The following is an 18663-nucleotide window of genomic DNA, read 5'->3' on the forward strand; positions in this document are numbered from 1 at the left end:
TTTGTATGCAGTGAGTGCGACATACACGAACAGATCCGAGTAGTACTCGGGCAAGTGCTGTATAGTCGAAATGATGCGACTTGTGCCGTTATGCATGTACTGCATCGTCTTGGATCAGCCTTTCTTTTTCTCACAAATCGGACATTCTACAGAGTCAAATTTTGAGTGTTCAGGAAAATCACGATTTGTGCAACAGGATGTAACGTAAAAAAACACTACAAAACCTGATAGGAACATTGTAATACAATATACTGTAATAAAAAAAAAGCCAGGTGAGGAATTTGGGTCGTTCCAGGGCATGGCGAGAGTACAAAAAAGAGTTTACTGCAATTATAGTTGTATTATTTCACTGAACAGCCTGTAGTCAACCTGGCTGTGCACGGAGCTTCTACTTTTGTCACAGAACCGATAAAGCAAATACAATTTCATCCATAGAACGTAGCGCGTGCAAACATGCGCATAAGATACAGCGAGGACGAACATGGTCAGTAATGATACAGTTACGCGATTAAACGCTACAGTACCATCAACGTGAAGAGAATGCTGCTCAAGAAAACCGGAGGCTCCTTTGAAAGCGTAGACCTTGAGATTTTTTCCCGCTCCACTGGAGCGGATGAACATTAGGCTCGTGCGGCCATCTGGCGACGGCAACCAGCTGATGGATCGCACGTCACCCGCGAATAACCTCTGCACTTCCAGCAGCTCCTGGTTGTGGCCGGGCATGTAACTGGATGAAAAAAGAAACGAGCAGCCGATATACGCTTTCAACGACACTTGCTAAAAGCAAATGGTGGATTATAAACAAGTAATCAGATTTCAGACTCAAAGCTTTTCTGGGAAATCCTTACACCTACCCTCAGTGGATGGCGAAGCTATGAACGCACCTTTGGCGTGACAAAACTCCCCGCCGCAAGTGTACGCATGACAAATCTAGACGAAGGTGCAGTCACTTTCGTGAGGTTTGTTTATCACAAAGTCGCTGTGCTTGCCTATTCCGCTAAAAATAAGAGCACCAATGCAAGGTAAATGTATTTGGCTAATAACCAATTATGGGGCTCTGTGTACAATCATTTTACCTGCGGAGTAAAACAGTTGCAGCAGCTGTACGTGGCAGTTTAGGGCTGGCGAGACTGTAGATACTATAATTTGCAAGGTAATAATCCAATAGGCAATCAACAAGCATCGTAAATTGGGTTACAATTCCTGGTACAAAGGCTCTTGTTATAACAGTCATGAACAGGGTACGCAATCTGCAGCAACTTTAGATGCTGGTTTGATTGCGTGCGATGAATGCCGAATGACGTGTGTAGTGCATTTCACAGCTGATCGCTTTCTGCACCTATGGAATAGTGACATGGTCAGTATACTGTATTCGATACACAGCGTGTTACAGTAAATCAGTTTTACTTCCGATTATAGCATTCGTAGACGTCCCGTTCGCCTTCGGAGAATTCGCATGTAGCCGACAACCTTCGATGGATCTCTTGTAAGCAAAGTGCCTCGGCTGGCATGAGCTGTACTAAAACGCTAAATAGCTGTCTGGAGCTACGCAAGAGGATACAAAGTAGCGTAAGGAAAGCGAAACCAGAAGCATTGAAGGCTGTGGAAAATGGATGGCGCACGTAACGAATAATGAAAAGTACCTGTATACGGACGTGGGCGTGTCCACTCCTGCCACTCTTCGCTGGCCGACCACCACGAGGCACGCGTCCGAGTTTCCAAGCACAGCGACAGAGCCGACGGAGACAGCAGCGATGCTGGCCATTTTCTGGAGACCGTGGCGGGACCAACGGTACGCGAAGACGCGGTCGAAGTGGCCAGATTGCTTGGCCGATATGGCAATCAGCACAGATCCGTCTTTAGGACAAACATGGGCTGAAACCTGCGTGTACATTTTTTTTTGTGCAATCATGTATGTAAATGCCACAGAAGTTGTATATGTGGTACAAATCCAGAGGCTCGGAGTCTGCTTATAGACCTTCCGTAACCGAGTAAGTTACAACACTGGTCTCTCAAGATACGAGAACATTGTTAATGAAAGTCGGCAAAAATTCTATTAGTGGAATGACCGAATGACAATCGCGATCGGCTTGCATGGCTATATCGATGGGTTACTAAACAGAAGAGTACATGGTGGCGCAATAGATTTTCATCGGGTGCTCTATTTTCACTTGAATTTTTATCTCATATGCGTATTCAAAAACCAACATCGCACTCAGATACTGAACGCCAGTCACAAGATAATCGAGGATAAACTAGAAGCCATGAAAGTAATGTTGTAGTGGGACCCCAAATATTTCGCCAGAGATATCTACAGCTTATGGTGCAATTCCAGGATGAATCATCCAGGATGAATGTTCACAAGAGAATTGAAAAATGCGGAAAAACTAGACGCCTGCCAGCTTTAATATCATGTACTGCAGAGAAGTTTACCGAATGGGATTTTTGCTGCTTGCACTATTGTGTGATAATCTAGAGAATGTAGCACTAAAGAACGCTTGCGCATTTATTTGATCGCCAACTTTTTTCAGACAGCATACTGATGCCAGTATGTTAATACAACTATAGAATTGTAATTGCAGACTGAATAGTGTTGTCGACTTACCTCGTGGCTATAGTGCATCGGCAAGTTCTGGTGCATGAGGAATCCCTTCGAGGCGTCATGCACACAGAATATCTTCAAGTGACCATCAGCGGATACTGCTAGACACCCTAGTGCTTCGTAGTTGAAAGGAGACACACTCTTCAGGGCGTTCATTTTGATGACTTGGTACAGGCTGAGTGATTTCGTTGCTGGATCCCATCTGAAGATTTCTACAGAGCTGTAGCCGGCACCTGAAAAGAAAGATTTCAATGCAGAACGTGAAAAACGGGCTCACTTGTTGGAATAAAGCACTGGTAAATGTGACTAGCGCTGCGTGCAAGTGCTATACTCTTCGTATGAGAACATGAAACGGGCACGGTATATATGCTGGAACAGTGGCACTTTGCAATCCACCTTTTGCGGATGCAAGCCGCAAGTTCTCGATGTTCGTGACGTTTATTTTGACAAACTCGTCATATTGCGACCTTCATAGGAAGGGTACCCAATCACATACGACAAAGTGAAGTTGCTTAATGGAAAGTCGAGGTTGCAAGCGAAGCATCGTGCAAATTACTACAGTTTGCGATGCGATGTGAAGTCCACAGCTCATGGGCGATGTGGTAAGCACAAAAGTAATGTTATCGTGCAGAATATGCCCCATGAAGATGCAGTAGAAGCCCTTTGGCTAGCCTTAATTGCTTGATCCTATTGCTGGAGTTCGACGGCCAGGTAATATTCCGGTAGATCCAACGCATTGTGGGAATAGATTCGATCCCTACGTCACATTTTCTAGGTTTCACCAAGCGTTACGAGAGGTAGACGGTCATCTTTGCGTAAATTGAGTAGCTGTGTGCTTATTGCGTGCTTACGAGAAGCGTCGACTGTATTGGCGCCTAAAGCACAGTCTGTGGCCCAACGTACCGTTGGCACTCCAATTAGAGATCAGAAATGTTTTGTAGAAGTGCACACTGCATGGCGAGGGGATGTGCATCATTCATTGACATGTGCACATAGGTTGCTTTGTTATATGAGTACCTGTGTAATGTTCTTTGCATTAAAAGCGGGTAGCAAACACTGAAACAGTAGCTGTCGAGTAACCATTGATGTAATACATTAAGGTGTGATCTGTACCATATGGTTACTATTTCATAGCCGTTGCAGCACGTTTGCCTGTTAAATTAAAATTCAAAATTTTAGTGTGGGCGTCAGCAGCGGGGCGCATTGGAGTCCCCTCCCGTGGGTTTTAGGCAAATATCGGAGTAGACCAAGTTACGGATATGGGACAGGACAATGTTCTGAACCCTTGTCACTTCATGTTAACTACGCGTGCAAAGACGGACACAAGATTACAAAATTATCCCACGCGTTTGCGGCATCTCTCGTGTGGGTGCTCGCACGCCTCGTCGTTACGTGAATGCGCATAAACTAGTTCAGCTCGTACCCTAACCTGGCCACTTGTTACACGCGTACAACTAGCTTGTTGGTGTGCAATTATTAACCACTTGCAAGTATCGCCCCGCCTGCTGCCTTTTTGAACATTCCCGAGCGCTAAAAAACTATTTCGCTTAGAGGCTTCAAGAGTATACTTGGCAGAAATAGTAATTCGTTAATTAATTTGGCGCGAGAAAAAAAACAAACCAGACTAAGTGTATTCTGTTTTCGTGTTGGCTTTTTTTTTTGCGCCGATTTGTTTGGGAATACAATCCAAACGTCCCAACGACCGTTTAAAATAAACGCTGCACGAGTAAGAAGGGCATAGAATAGACTAAGTGAGCATGTCTTACCTTGAACACCTTGAATAGGCACTTGCTTTGAACACGCAGCGGCAGCGTTTTCATTGACGACAACGATGTAATCTGCTGCTTGAGTGGATATGAAGTGAAGTGAAGCGCCCTGGGCAACTGGGGTATCCTGCGCGTTCACATACAAACGCAAAAAAAAAAAATTCAGTTGTCAGATATCCATGTACTATGATGCAGGTAATTAAGTATACGTAGCTTTAAGCCCAAACTCCATAAGCACGAAAATGCACGCGACAGCGACGAGCGACGCTATGAGCGACGAAACAGGGCGTTCGCGCGACGTGTCGCGTGCTCGTTTTCGCGCGATCGCTCGGTTCTCCAGATTTGGAAACCGTCGCTCATCGCCCGGAAGTGATGGGCTCAAGCAGCCAATAGCGAAATACCGGAAAAGACGTAGACTACATGGGTGCACGTGACCCTGCCCGAGTCACGTATGCGCAACAAGAAATAACGCAATGTTTATTACGCATGCGCATATAAAAAAATGCTGCAAGGCAATAATAAACACTTTCCGTTCCATTACACAACAATATATCTTATTTTTAAATTACATACCGCTCACTACGCGGTTTTCTTGGTGCGAGTTGACGGCCTCATGCCAGCAACAGTGGAATTCGCTCGCCGAAGCCGTCGCGTGAATGAGGTTTGCCTGCGCTAGCGACTGATCGCGCGAAGACGATCTACGTCGCGTCGCTCGTCGCTGTCGCGTGCATTTTCGCGCTTATGGAGTTTGGGCTTTAGAGGTTGCAACTAGTATGACCGCTTAAGCATTTCTTAGTTAATGACGAATTCAGCCAAGACTGGCAATCTCAAATAGCCGGCAATAAACAAAAATACCTGGACAATGGTGGTTGATCATAACCATTCTGTCACGCAAGTGAGGCAACTACCACATAGGGCCTTTAACGGTTTTTTTTTTTTACTGGTAAGCCGCAGCGAACTGCTAGACTGAGGTTGTATAGAAAGTACACATTCTGTGCACATTTAGGGTCAATAGGGTTGCCACGAAAAATTTCCGGCGTAGTTTGTTCATTGAAGTACGAGTAAGTGACAGCGCGAACACAAACACACAAGAGACTATAGACTGACACGTCAGCACTGCAGCTAAAAGGCTGCATAGAAGCGCGCAAAGCATGTGTGCGGGGGGGGGGGGGGGGGATCCTTGCCACTATTTCTACTCAGTGTGACCTTTCTGGCCACTGTAATGTTCAGAGTTATGTCTACGCATGGATCTGGTGTTTCATCCAAAGAAGTGTTTATTTCGCACTTTTACCCGTGGTACGCCGGGAGCCAATGGCCGGCCTTTGTGAGAAAGGAGTCATCGCTTCATTTTGACATTTGCATCCATTGCGGAGCTTCTTCCCTTTCGGACGTGACCAACAAATGGGGAGTGCAGTCAGATTTTCCTCCCCCCTCCTCTTATGGAGAACCATCGCACGCTTATGCGACTTAGCAGTGCTAACTTGCTTTACGGTAAGTATATGGCAATGCCATACCGTGGTGGTCGGCACTTGGCTATTTTAGTCTCCACTGCCTGCATTAGCATCGAGGAAGTCGAGCAGCTGAAGAGTTTTCGGATCACGGTATACGCACCATTTGCACTAATGATTTCAAAAAGGAGACCCTGATGCTTTAAAAAAGCATCATAGGGTATAATGCATCCTCTGGATTGCGAATGCAGTTATTTTGCAGCAACTCCCTGAAGGATGCCATATATTTTTAGTTAAGATACAAGCTACGTATACCTATAATGACACGGCTGAATATCATTACATTACATTCGGTGATTGCCGAGAAAACGTACACTCAAAAAGTGAACCCAAATTAAAATTTGGGAGTGGTTCATAAGAAGGTCAGGCAACGTTGACGTAACAAAAAAAAGGGGGGGGGGAGGGGGTATCAAGTGATACCAAGTGGCATTATTAGTGAACATGTGAAATTTTATGCGAATACTTGCCGCTGGTCTCAAAATGTTACATTAAAACTGACATACCACTTACCTTACTATACCCCCTCAAGTAGCAGCTACCTACGCGTACCTTTATTGAAGCGAATTTCACCCTTGCCCATCGCATCAGCTAATGACTGCTAAACACTGGAGCCTGCAGCTACTAAATTATGACAGGGCAGACGTCGCCGTGGAAGGTTGGTGCTTCAAAAGCCCGTGTTCAAAAGCCAATGTGATCAAGGCAGACTCACTGGTATGAAGGCCTTCAGTCTATTCCAGATAAATGTCACAAGACTATACGATGAGGTCATCTCGAAGGCTGCTCACGCAGGAAGATAATACGATATGCTTGTAGGCTAAATATTCATTAACGTTTGAATAACAATATTCGTGCAATGTTTCAAAATAAGTGGTTCCTAAAATTAGCTTTGCGAGCAGCGAGAAGGTCAAGATCTTGCAGTAGAAGCTTTGAAGAAAGCCTGGCTTTATTACACCGTTTAAAGGCAAGTAAAGTTCGAAGGAACTCTAACAGCGATAAAGCAGACAATGGTTAGTTGTCTGCAGACGATGGTTAGTTAAAGAAACCGTGGCTAAACACTTGCCTGTTGCATTGGGAATGCCTTCGTGTAGGGTGCCTGGAGTTTGAATGTTTTCAGAATGCCGCAGGGTCGATTACGGAAAGCTGGTGAACTGATGAGGAATATATCTGAATAGTCTCGCAACGGCGCATAAAGAGCAGAGTAGGATGGACCCACGGTGAAGGCGAATATCTGCTCGTAGTAGGCGAGAAGAACGGCTTGTTCTGCGAATGAAGGAAGTAGGTTCAGTTAATGTATTCATGCGCCACAAAAACAACAAAGTTTCTAGCTTGAAATATTGTAGCGCTACACTAGACGATGACAAAGAGAAGATTATATGACAGTACAGGCGCGGACTCGAATTATAGCAAAAGAATGCAACGAGTGCGCGCGCAATCCTAAGGGAAGAGTAGAATTTGTGCAAACTAACACCGTTTGTCGAACATCTTGTTCACTGGTACTAAAGGATACGGATGTGGGGCTTATGCATGTGCGAAAATGTTTTAACTTGTTCCTATCAGTCAGCCACAGAAATGAATGCCTCCAATATTTGCTTCCTGAGCACCGTTTCCAGTAACCATAAAACAATTTTGTACGTGGCAGCAATGGAGGAAACGTGTCACAGAATGCACTGCTCTCTACTGTACATAGCATATCACCATGCTTAGCACTCGTGTTTACACCGACGCTTCAACCACTCGAGAGAATTCCTACTGTGGCCTTTATGTGTCCTCTAGAAGACAAACGCCATTTTGCAGGCTACATGGGGGGACATCCTATACGGCAGCATGGTATCGAAGAAGCTGTCCTTAATACCTTGCGCCAAACGCCGGACCAATGGGCAACTTTCATGTACTCTAAAGGAGCACTGCAGATATTGCTCAACCTCATAAAGAAAAATTCTTATTCAGTTTCACTCGACCTAGCGCACTTTCATCACTTTGATATTACCACAGGTCGCATTATCGCAGTTGAGTATAGGTGCCGCCTTATTGTGGTATTCTGGCCAAGCTTGGTTACCCTCCCCGTCTTTCTTCTCTCTCTGGTTAATGAAAAACTAGATTACGTAGCACGTAAAGGTATTGAACAGCAATTATAGGTGAAATTATGCCACTAAATCTGATGCTTCTCAACTGGCTAAAGAGACTTGCTTTTGAAGAAGCCAGGCTCTGGAACCTTCCGACACATGCTTTCATCCACTCAATCGACCCGTATCTCTGAACAAGACTTCCATCTAGAATTCCTAGACATCTGAAAACCCTGTACAATTAATCTTCGTCTAAGCACTGTTTATGGGAACAGTTTGCGTACCGCTTCGGTCAAGCAGCAAGTCCGTACTGCAACAGTCGTGGCTCCATCGAAGCTGTGGAACATTGAGTGTCGAGCGTACGCTGATGCGCGCGCACTCTATAAACATTGGATGCTTTCGATAACCTAAAGAACTTTGTGAATTCACTGTATTGAGCCATCTATTGTGGCTCATGGTACGGTGGCGTGCGATTAAACTTTTATTTGGATAGTATAGGTTAGCGCGATGAACTTAAGCTATACTATCAAACCGCACAATCGGAAGACTCAACGCAAGTCTCCGTCCTAGAGATAAAAAGACATTCCGTTTTTTTTCTTTGTTTTTTTACGTTGTGTTATCACCTTACGACTTTCTACGCCCTGTCCACTTTCTGTCCCCAATCCTCTCACTGACGAGGAGTACCAAGTCCAGGATTTGGATATGTCAGCATAGTTCTCTGCTTTTTTAATGAAGAGTTCCATCTTCCTCTCACGTCTTATCTTTCTGTGTAGTAAAAAAAAAATGCGTCCGATAGCTCGCGAGCTAACCAGTCATTCCTTCTGCTTAGCTTTTTTTTTCAAGCAGCGGTTAATAATTTCGGCGCGTAGATCCTGGTATGACGCCTCATCGCCTTACGATCGTTCCTGTTCCTTGGCGCGTTGGTTCATGCAGCGCCCGGTCTCGCCAAACAAAAGGAAGATAGTTTGCACAAATACCTTCCTTTATACTGTTCTGTTATGATCGCGCAACCGCTAGTTGCATTTTATTGTTATAAAACGCAATGTGTGAGACTTGAATTATTCTATTTGGAGTCGGCGCCCGTGGTGTCATTTTCCCTTGTCAAATGCAGCGCTAGAATATTTTAGGCCAGCAAGTTTCACAAACTAGTTCCACAACTGAAAAAACGCACCTTGAAAAGCGACATTTAGTCTATCGATTTGGTTCTTCTGCAGTACGAGTCGTCTGGCGAGTGCCTCCACTTCACCGACGGATCTGATGCTCTGCTTGAGATCCCGCAAGCTGACGTTTCCAATGTGGCCTGTCGTGTGGAGCGTGGCGACGCTTAATCCACTCACAAAGCGTTTAGGGGCGGTGACGGTGTTGTTCCTGCTCTTGAGCATCTGCACAAATAAAGGTCCGAAAGTTTAGCGCTCTGTACGAGCGGCTTAAGAAGAATACGTACGGCCTGGTGAACAAATTCGTGAATGTTGACACCGTTAAGGTACCCAGTGACACGGAGGTCATGTATGGCTGCATTGCCCAGAACAGTCTTTCTTCCGGTTACAACTTGTTCCGTTGACGTTATCAGCAGTTCACTGGACGATACGTTAATTCCGTCCACGGTGCCCTGGACACTGGAATCCCAATTGGAGCAGTTAGAATACAAGGTTTAGAACAATAAAAACCAAGGGACTGTACTTAGCGTTGCCGGTGTGGACATTTCGCAGCGCCTTGACTCCGCTAATTCTATATTCGCGGCCATCGTTGAAAACGGCGATCCTCGCCCAAGCAGAAACGTCCACCCCTTGCAAGCGCGCGGACTCCGGCATGGTCAGGGCTCCAGCAATGGTAGCGTTTCCAGTCACAGCCAGTGTTCCAGAAACCACGTTTGTGCGGACTTTAGTGAACACTTCTTGCGGAAGTTGGACACCATTGACTTTGCCGTTAATATGCACGTCCCCTGTCGAATAAGTGGTGGTGAGCGTATACACTGACACTTGCTAACGAGACAAAAGTAGATATGACATCGGGGCGACAACTTGAAGGAATGAAACATTTTCACCAAACTGCGCCTGGACACATTCGTCCAAATGCCTATGTGGCATAAGCGTGCACAGGGTCCCCTTAAGGGGACGGGAGAGGGGTGAAGAGTCGTAGCAGGGCTACCCACTTATCAAATCGACCTTTGAGACAGACTTACACCCCCCTCCTTCCTATTCCATGCGTCCTCTAGTGGCGTCTTGTAATTGAGGTACAAAGCCAAATAAGAGGTACGTGCAAGGCACTTGCACAGCAAAAATCACTATAGGATCTAGAGTCATCTTACCATTGACAGTGGCGTTGTGGAACTTGCAAGGCACTGTAATGGTCTGTTCACCATGTGTGCGCAACGCGGAGCTCACGAACAAAGGCAAGTTGAAGCCGTTTACCAGAGAGGCATCGACGCTGGCGCAATGCAGAGAACCTGAAATGTAATAGTGAAGGAAATAATTCCGAGGGGAATCGTACACTAACGCCACTGTGTGTGCACCGACATACCGTGGATATGAGCAGTGGGCATTTTCAGCTTGGTTTCGACGATCTGGTCTCTGGAAACACTCATGTAATGGTCTTTCAGATAATCGAAGTTGAAGCCGTTTAGTGTACCCCTCAGTGTCAGAGGCTGAAAAGACAGTGGAAAAGTAGAAGTTTTTAAACTGGAATAAGTGAAGCAAAGGAATGTGTATTAGGGGTGCATAAATCAATGTGCAATGGCGTCCACAGCACTTAAAGCGCGAGACATTAGCAGTTATACTTGTGGCTGTACGAGTGGCGTGTGTACGGAAATATAAAAAAATGATGTACTCACCCCTTCGATCACGACGTTCCTGAACCTTTTGCTTCCTCGCAGCGTCGAGGGTACATTGGTCTTGGCGCAAGATGAATGCAGCTCTCGCAGATCCACTCCATCGATGAGCCCGTCAACCTTCACTCCCCTGTGGAAAGTAACGTCGCCCAACACTGTCGTCGGAGCAACAAATTGGTTGCCGAATGTAGTTAGCGCTTTTTTGCACACCTCTTCGACCTTCACCGAGTCCACGAGTCCACTGACCCACATGTTTCCATCGACGTTGAATCCCTTCTTCATGAACTTCCTTCCAGATACCGTCACGTTCCTCGAGGCGTCGACAACTTCTTCAGATACATCGATGCCCTGGACAGTGCCAGTCACGTGTACATCAGCCATAGAACCGAGAAACTCGAACCTCACAGGACCAGAAAACGTCGTAGATTCATTCTTGAAAGCGATTTTGCTAAAAAGATCTTGTATGTTAACTTCGTTTATGGCACCGCGGATAGTGAGTGGTGCAAAAGTTTCCAGGCTGTTTTCGAACACCATGTCACCACCGATCACTTGATCTACCCCTTGAAGCATCCAGTTATTGACGTCTTCTTGCGTGACACCATCCAGGAGGGATTCGAATTCAAACCTTGGTGCAGTTACTGTGGTGGTGAACACTTTTTCGCCTGCGATAACTTGATTCCCCTTCAGCGTAACAGCGTCCAGGTAAAGTTCACCGAGAGAGACTCCAGAGAAATTGCTCGTTCGCACGTTGGCGTGCCGTGGAACCGTTAAGTTGTTTGTGAAAATCTTGCGCCCGGAAACAACTTGGTGTGCTGCGAGAATAATGGAGGTAAACAGTGGTGATAGAATGAAACAGTAAAAACAGGCAACACTCTTGTGCATATGTTCAGATTACTAACCAGTGTAGAGCATGGAGTCCTGAAGAAGCTCCGCTGCACGGACCCCGTTGATTCTGTTTCTTACGATGAAATCGTTGACTGTCAAGCCACCGTCGATGGTTAATGTTTCGAAGTCCTTTGGAGCAGTGATTAAGCAGTTTTCATCGAGGTGGCAGAGGTCCGAAATGGCTGCACCATTTATGGATTCTTCGACGACAAGATTTTTCACGTGCAAGTTTCTCATGAAGACTTTAGGAGCACGAACAACCTACAATTACGAAAACAGAATAACACGCAATTGCCCTTGAGGTTGTCGATGGCTCAGTCAACGGAGGCAATTTCAAACCCCACTCTTATAGCTAGCCCGTTTTTCACTACTCTATTCTAAAAGAAAAATAATCATACGCTATTCTTGTTTGTGCGAACATCTTAGTTTAAGTTTCGTTCAGTCGTAAGCGTACGTACGCTTGTGGGGCCAAGCGGTCAACACCCACATCCCCTCTTACGAGAATGATGGCAAAGTAACCCTGAGGTTGCATTAAACACAAAACAGAGAAAGGCAACTACCTTACGCATGTTACATATGAACACTGACCTATATTGATACCACAAAATATAGCCGGAAATTGATTTTAGTCTCACTTGTAAGATCTGCAAGTCCCAGGTAGAAGCCCTCCCAGCGTATTTTGTGGAAATGTGAACCCAAGTACCCCTCTTTTGATACAAAGGCCCTCTAGACCAGCTTCGGACACGCCAGCACGCCCACGAGGAGGCAAGATCTTGACGTCCCCACGTGGCAGGCCTAGACCCAGCCAACTAAAGTGCTGGTTTTAACCGTTGATTCCTGCTTATCCCCCCCCCCCCTCCGGAAACCCAGGGACCAATGGCATTTGTATCCACTGCGGAGCTTAAGACGTGACCAAAAGGGGGGAGGGGCTGCCGGGAGACTTGGCTGTAATTGAGAACCCCACGCATACAAACAGTACGTTCTACCCACAACGAGCACGTCGTGCACCAAGACAGATCCACATTGATGGAGTAGAACAGCCTTAAGGTAGTTTGAATGAGCATACCTGGTTGCCACGGGTCAGAAGCGAATCTTTCCAGACACCGAGGTTGACACCGTTGAGGAGTCCTTTAACCACCACTTCTCCGGCGAGCCTCAGTTTTGCAAACACTTTTTCGCCGTGCATTACTTTTGGTCCGCGTCGCAGAATAAACGACGATGGCATGTGGAGTCCATTGATGTCGGGGCTAGAGAGATTCCGTACCTGCACGGTATGCAATAGAGAAAAATTGCTGAACGAGTTCCCCATATAAGCTGTTGGTGACGTACCTGCACGTTGTTTGTAAAGAGCACTTTCTTGAAGTTCGGAAATACCGGCGTGTCTAGGCGGAGGGCGTAGCGATACAAGTCATCCAACTTCCGATCGTTGATCAATCCGGTAACAGTTACTTTATCTTCGAAGACAACTTTGCCCTTGAACGTCCACGTCCCTAGGAGGGAGTTGCAAGCAGAAGTGAGCAGCGCATAGAAGCTTACCTACTGCGTACTTTACCATTCATAACGGTGGTGCGTCGCCTACGCAAAAATTCCGCTAACTGCGACAAATCCACACCATCGACAAATCGTCCAACAGTGCTGTGTCCGTCAAGGTGCAATGTGGTGAAAGTCTTTCGCCCTGTAAGTATGCGCGAGCTTGACAGTGGTAGAACTGGAATATCGCGTTTCATTTACCTGTAACGCGCTGTGTTGGCGTTTTCACCAGCATGTCAAGCTGACCCTTCCAGTCTGCGAAGAATAAACAACAAGGTCAAAATAGACTATACTTGCAGCCATCTTTTGATACACACCAGAAGACGGATCCGGAATGTGGCGAATTCCGTTGAGTGCGATGTTCACGTGGAGCTCCCGTGCTAAGCAGTCGGCAAGGAACACTTTTTCCGCCGTAATTGTAACGTTCTGGTTGACCAACACAACGTCAGGTCCTGGTATCTGGAGACCATTGACAGCACCGCGAACGCTGATGTCGCTGAACTGAACGTTTGTGTATTCGTGGGTAGCTGTAGGGGGGGGAATGAATCCATGCTATATATTCGTTCTCATCTCTGCTAAGGAGGCAAGACGTTATTGGAGAGGTACGGTCAAAAGGGCAACAGTTTAACACAGTCCGTACGTTGTTTATTTGCATACTCACGCTAACCTTTATGGTCTATGCAGCTTACGCATAACTTTGACAAAAGGGAACTATTGGATGCACGAAAGCGACGAACTTGAATGCCTATTGTATAGGCCTGTCCGAAAATGAACAGTGTACTTATGAAAAATGCGTGATAAGGTAACTGAATTATGAATCCGCTCGACTCCCGGCGAATGCCCTTCAGTGCGCGAGCCAGTTATATTTATAACAAGATCAAGACCAACGGGCGTTGTGCCATGGATGCACAAGGAGTCGAATGGAAATGTTTTGAATTCACAGTATTTACTTGGTAGTTCCCCTCTAAAGGTATCCTTGATTTGCAATAATATGAAAACAACGCTCCTCTCTCTCTCCCAAACTGAAACTTACCTGCGACTGCTTGATGACCGTAAATCCACATGACCGAATGCCACAGATCACGTAAATTAACGTTGTTGAAGAGTCCCGAGTCGCTTATCTGCAGTATACCCTCCACAGCCAGGTCCCGCACAATCTTGCGACCAGTGATGACGTGATTACCATCAAGAGTCAATGCATTCCGATAGAATTTGTCCAGGCTGATTCCATTGCAAGATGCGGCAACCTGGGGACAGGAAATTATGTCTCATTTGTCGCTCGAAAGAGACCACACAAAGAAAAAAAAAAAGGGGGGGGGTGCATGCAAAGCGAATGCCTCGGCTAGTTTTGCAATAGATAAAAATTCGCATAATGAGGTAATGTCAAGCGTAACGTTAGATTTTTATGCGAGAGTTTCAGAGGGTCAAAGGGCTGGCCGTCTGTTGACGATAGTCTCTGGGATTGCACTTGCCAGAACCACGCAGTTATGAGGCGTGCTATAATGGACGGCTCCGGGAATTCCTACCTGCGGTTATTTTAACGTGCATTTAAGTAAGTACACACGGGCGTCTAGCGTTTCGTCTCAATAGATATGCGACCACCGCCGCTGATATCGACTAATTGAGAACAAGTCGAAAGTGCAAGAGAGGTGGTGATTGATCGATGTGGGGTTTAACGTCCCCAAACCGTCATATGATTATGAGAGGCACCGTAGTGGAGGGCTCCGGAAATTACGACCACCTGGGGTTTTTTAACGTGCCCCTGAAGCTGGGCACACGGGCCTACAACATTTCCACCTCTATCGAAAATGCAGCCTCTGCAGCTGGCATTAGTTCCCGCGATCTGCGGGTCAGCAACCGAGTACCTTAGCCACTATACCACTGCGGCGGAGCAGAGAGGCGATGCTTGACTGGACATTTGTAGTGAATTACGTGGAGTATTGAGAACGAATGGTTTGTTAATTATGCTTTTGACACATCTATATCATCTCAGCCTACGGCATTTCAAAAAAATTACTGCCAAATTAAGTCGTCTCTTATTTATATTAAATATGCTTTCTGGAAGTGTAAACGTGTTGCCCAGTAGTCTCGATACCACAGGCCATTGCTCGGCAAAAGTTAGTTTTTTTATTTCTAAGTGATAAAACCTGTAGTAATTACACTGATGCTGAATTATTGGAGGTAAGCTTACGTGCAAGACATCAGCCGTGGCATCTGTCATCGTAAGTTCCGCACTCTGAACTTGGTCGCCTTCTGTGAGCAGGAGATGGTGAGGCGAGAAGAAGACTCCACTGAGGCTGTTGGTGACGACGTCGCTGAGAGCATGGATGGGCCTTGAGAAGCGGATGTTGCCACTGAGAACATGATTCCCAGAGACGGTGACGAGAGTGGAGACATTGAGTCCATTGACCATCCCGTCCACCTGCAAATTCTGAACACTAAGGCTCTCGAACGACATGGCAGCATTGGGGAATTGAGGCGCATTGGTGAAGAACAGGCGGCTGGGAAGGTTGGAGACGTCCTCCTTGTTCACGTAGAGGGCTTCGAGTTGGCCAAGTTTGCAGCCTTGCGTCGGACAGTCCAGGGCGATGTCATTAAAGTGGTAGTCGCCTGTGTAAGACCGAGGAACAGTTTACACAGATGAAACAAGTTGGCCACGCAAACGATTTCTTTTTTCATCATACAGGAGTAACTTCGTAGTAAGTGAACGCGGCTGAACGAGACCAAAGCTTGCTGCACAGCATAGAGGGCTTGCAGCATAAGTAGAGGGGCCTTGAAGTTACGAGCAAGGCGGCGGTAAGGAGAATAGAAAGGGTCCATGGAGTTTTCAAAGGTACCAACATCGAATTTGCGCGCGTAACTGTGCTGCAAAGTGTGAAGACATGTCAAAACCAAATGCGTAAGCGAAAATATGATATCTTATTTTGAGCCCTACGTGGCAGCAGTTTGTTAAAAGTAATTTATCTTTAAAATGTGTGCTTTGTAAAGGTCCGAATAAGTGTCATTAAAGAAGGAAAAATTGGGGAAAAAAAGAATGGAAAGCGATACATATTAAAAGCTAGAGAGAATATCAGAAAGGTGGGGAGGTTAAGTAGACAAACTACTTTTAAGAAAAGGTAATTGGCCACATTCAATAAATAGGTCACCTTGTGGGTTGAAAGGGTGCCTGCTTATTGCAACCTTTCGCTTGCGTTTGTACGTTTTGAAGTTGAGGAAGCAGCTTCTCGAAGTGAAAGCGTTTTGATTGATTTGTGGGGTTTAACGTCCCAAAACCACCATATGATTATGAGAGACGCCGTAGTGGAGGGCTCCGGAAATTTTGACCACCTGGGGTTCTTTAACGTGCACCCAAATCTGAGCACACGGGCCTACGACATTTCCGCATCCATAGGAAACGCAGCCGCCGCAGCCGGGATTTGAACCCGCGACCTGCGGGTCAGCAGCCGAGTACCTTAGCCACTAAACCACCGCGGCGGGGCAAGTGAAAGCGTTTTCTAAGTACACTCTGCCTGGGTGTAATCGTCACCGAATTGAATGAGATTAACACGCACACACTTAACTCAATCGATTCAGTACAGCGATCGCAAGTACAAAAAAAAAAGGAAAATTGAAATCTGATCAATCAGCATACCAATAAGGACTTGGTCTCCCGTGAGCTTCAAAGCGTCATTGAGCTCAGTCAGCATGCCTCGTAGGTTGTCCTTCATTGTGTTCAGTTCCGTTTGAAGCTTTTCAAGCTCTTCCAGATCCTTCAAGCTGTAACTCTCTCCGGACGCAAGCTCTTCAAACTAAAAACAAAAATAAGACTTGCGAATAAATTAAACAAAACTAACAACACCTTTGGACAGCTGGAAAAAGAAAGTGAATGATGACTACTCGTATGGTACCATGCGAACCTTTAAAATTGTGATAGGTGCACGATAGGAATGAAATATTGACAGGGAAGAATTTGTAAACCTATATGAGAGACAATTTTCGACGATGTTTAGGTAACCTAAATCACAGTATTAGAGCACAGTATTAGAGTCAACACATAAGGTCAATCATAACAAACACCAGACACTTAATGCGAGTGTTTCTCGCGTGTTGTAGCTCCATCATAACCTTTAATTATTCTTTTCCAGCCACCGTGTGCATCTCATACCAAGAGCTGGAGGCTATAGAGCCAAAACCGAACGCGCTTACGCACCCAGCAGTTTGGAATGCTTCCATTTTTTTTTCTACATAACTGCACACATAATTACAATGCAAGACTTGCCTGCTGAGCTCGAATGGCCTCCTGGACATGGAGGTCCTGAAATACTACTTCGCCCGGAATGCGTATGGTCTCGTGCTTGTCTACGTAGTACACTTGGTCCAATTGAGAAACGAGCCTTTGAGCAGACTCTTCGGTGGCCAACCGCGAGGACTCGTGACACCAGCGCAGGCTGTCATCGTACCAACGTTGGATCTGGTTGTCGTGATAGAAGTCCACCTTGTACGCGCCTGGACCTTCGGTCGAGGGGTTAGATACAGCTAGGACGAGGGGAAAAAAAGAATGTTTTAGCTACGTGACGAATTCACACAGACAGCCATATTAGTGTAGGAATGTCGAAGTGCGTGCTGGAACTAGAAATGAAAACTGATGTGCAAAAGAAGTGGGTTGTTCGAAATTGTTTAATGTCATTCATGAATTCCTGCCTACTCGTATACGCACGCCCTTCAGTGGGATTAAGGAAATGACTGCAGTAGACGGAATGAAATGTGGCGGCATGAGCAACGGCACGATTTTTGCTTTCGGGGTGCAAATCCATGTTGCATCGTTGATGGGGGGGAGGGGGAGAGCTAGTGTTTCTTAGAAACGCTGCCGATGCATATGCTGTTGGCACATGTCTTGACAACTTACAGCCTATCCTGGAGAATAGGAGAGGAAACTTGAGGCACACTAGCTATACTCGGCAACAACGTTTCTTTACGGCGATAATTTGCTTATTTTGCAATGCTGAAATGAATTAGGCGTTATTTATTTTCAGACAAATAGTTGCTAGATGTCGTAGGTTAAATGCAGTCATTGTTAACCATGCCAGAATGCCTCGTCTTATCCAGCGTCACCTTTTCAGCGCGCTCGTTTTCTAAAGGAAACATGTCGTAGTGGGTCCGTGTGCGACCGCAAACGCGCAGCTTAGATTTCCAAGAAAGATATGAACGCGATGTGGTGCTAAATGCACAAACATGTAAATGTTTTGCATTCCCATTTTCATAAATGTAATTCTCTAAACCAGCTAATGAAGCGGGTGGGCAAACCCAAAATCGGCCGAGAGTTGCTGCACTACGAGCACGAATGTGAGAAAGTGCCCCTTGTTGCCTTCACTTCACTCCAATGTCTTCCCACGCAGTCCCAGACTGCGTGGAAAGAATGATTGGTTCCTATGCGGGAATGACTGCGTCCGACACTGATGCATGTTACAAAATCTTTGCTGACATTGGAATTCAGCCGATGCGA

At 46.0% G+C, this 18663-nt stretch overlaps 2 protein-coding genes across 2 annotated transcripts in view; one reads left to right on the forward strand and one right to left on the reverse strand.

The window, feature by feature from the left end:
* cv-c (RhoGTPase activating protein) overlaps positions 1-18663 on the forward strand; it is a 557988-nt gene that overhangs the window by 89334 nt on the left and 449991 nt on the right. The window lies entirely within an intron of this gene.
* LOC119162391 (closca) overlaps positions 525-18663 on the reverse strand; it is a gene marked incomplete at its 3' end in the record, with an annotated part of 43623 nt that continues 25484 nt past the window's right edge. The window contains 21 exon segments of the mRNA XM_075882222.1: positions 525-727; positions 1644-1882; positions 2606-2835; positions 4369-4495; positions 6937-7136; positions 9111-9321; positions 9384-9555; positions 9620-9881; positions 10248-10385; positions 10460-10583; positions 10770-11578; positions 11666-11912; positions 12718-12915; positions 12981-13141; positions 13204-13326; positions 13383-13436; positions 13499-13708; positions 14215-14428; positions 15373-15791; positions 16813-16969; positions 17440-17696. Of these exon segments, the coding sequence (XP_075738337.1) occupies positions 525-727; positions 1644-1882; positions 2606-2835; positions 4369-4495; positions 6937-7136; positions 9111-9321; positions 9384-9555; positions 9620-9881; positions 10248-10385; positions 10460-10583; positions 10770-11578; positions 11666-11912; positions 12718-12915; positions 12981-13141; positions 13204-13326; positions 13383-13436; positions 13499-13708; positions 14215-14428; positions 15373-15791; positions 16813-16969; positions 17440-17696 (4755 nt within the window).

The sequence above is a fragment of the Rhipicephalus microplus genome, chromosome 2, assembly GCF_043290135.1.
Source record: "Rhipicephalus microplus isolate Deutch F79 chromosome 2, USDA_Rmic, whole genome shotgun sequence".
Taxonomy (NCBI): Eukaryota; Metazoa; Arthropoda; class Arachnida; order Ixodida; family Ixodidae; genus Rhipicephalus; species Rhipicephalus microplus.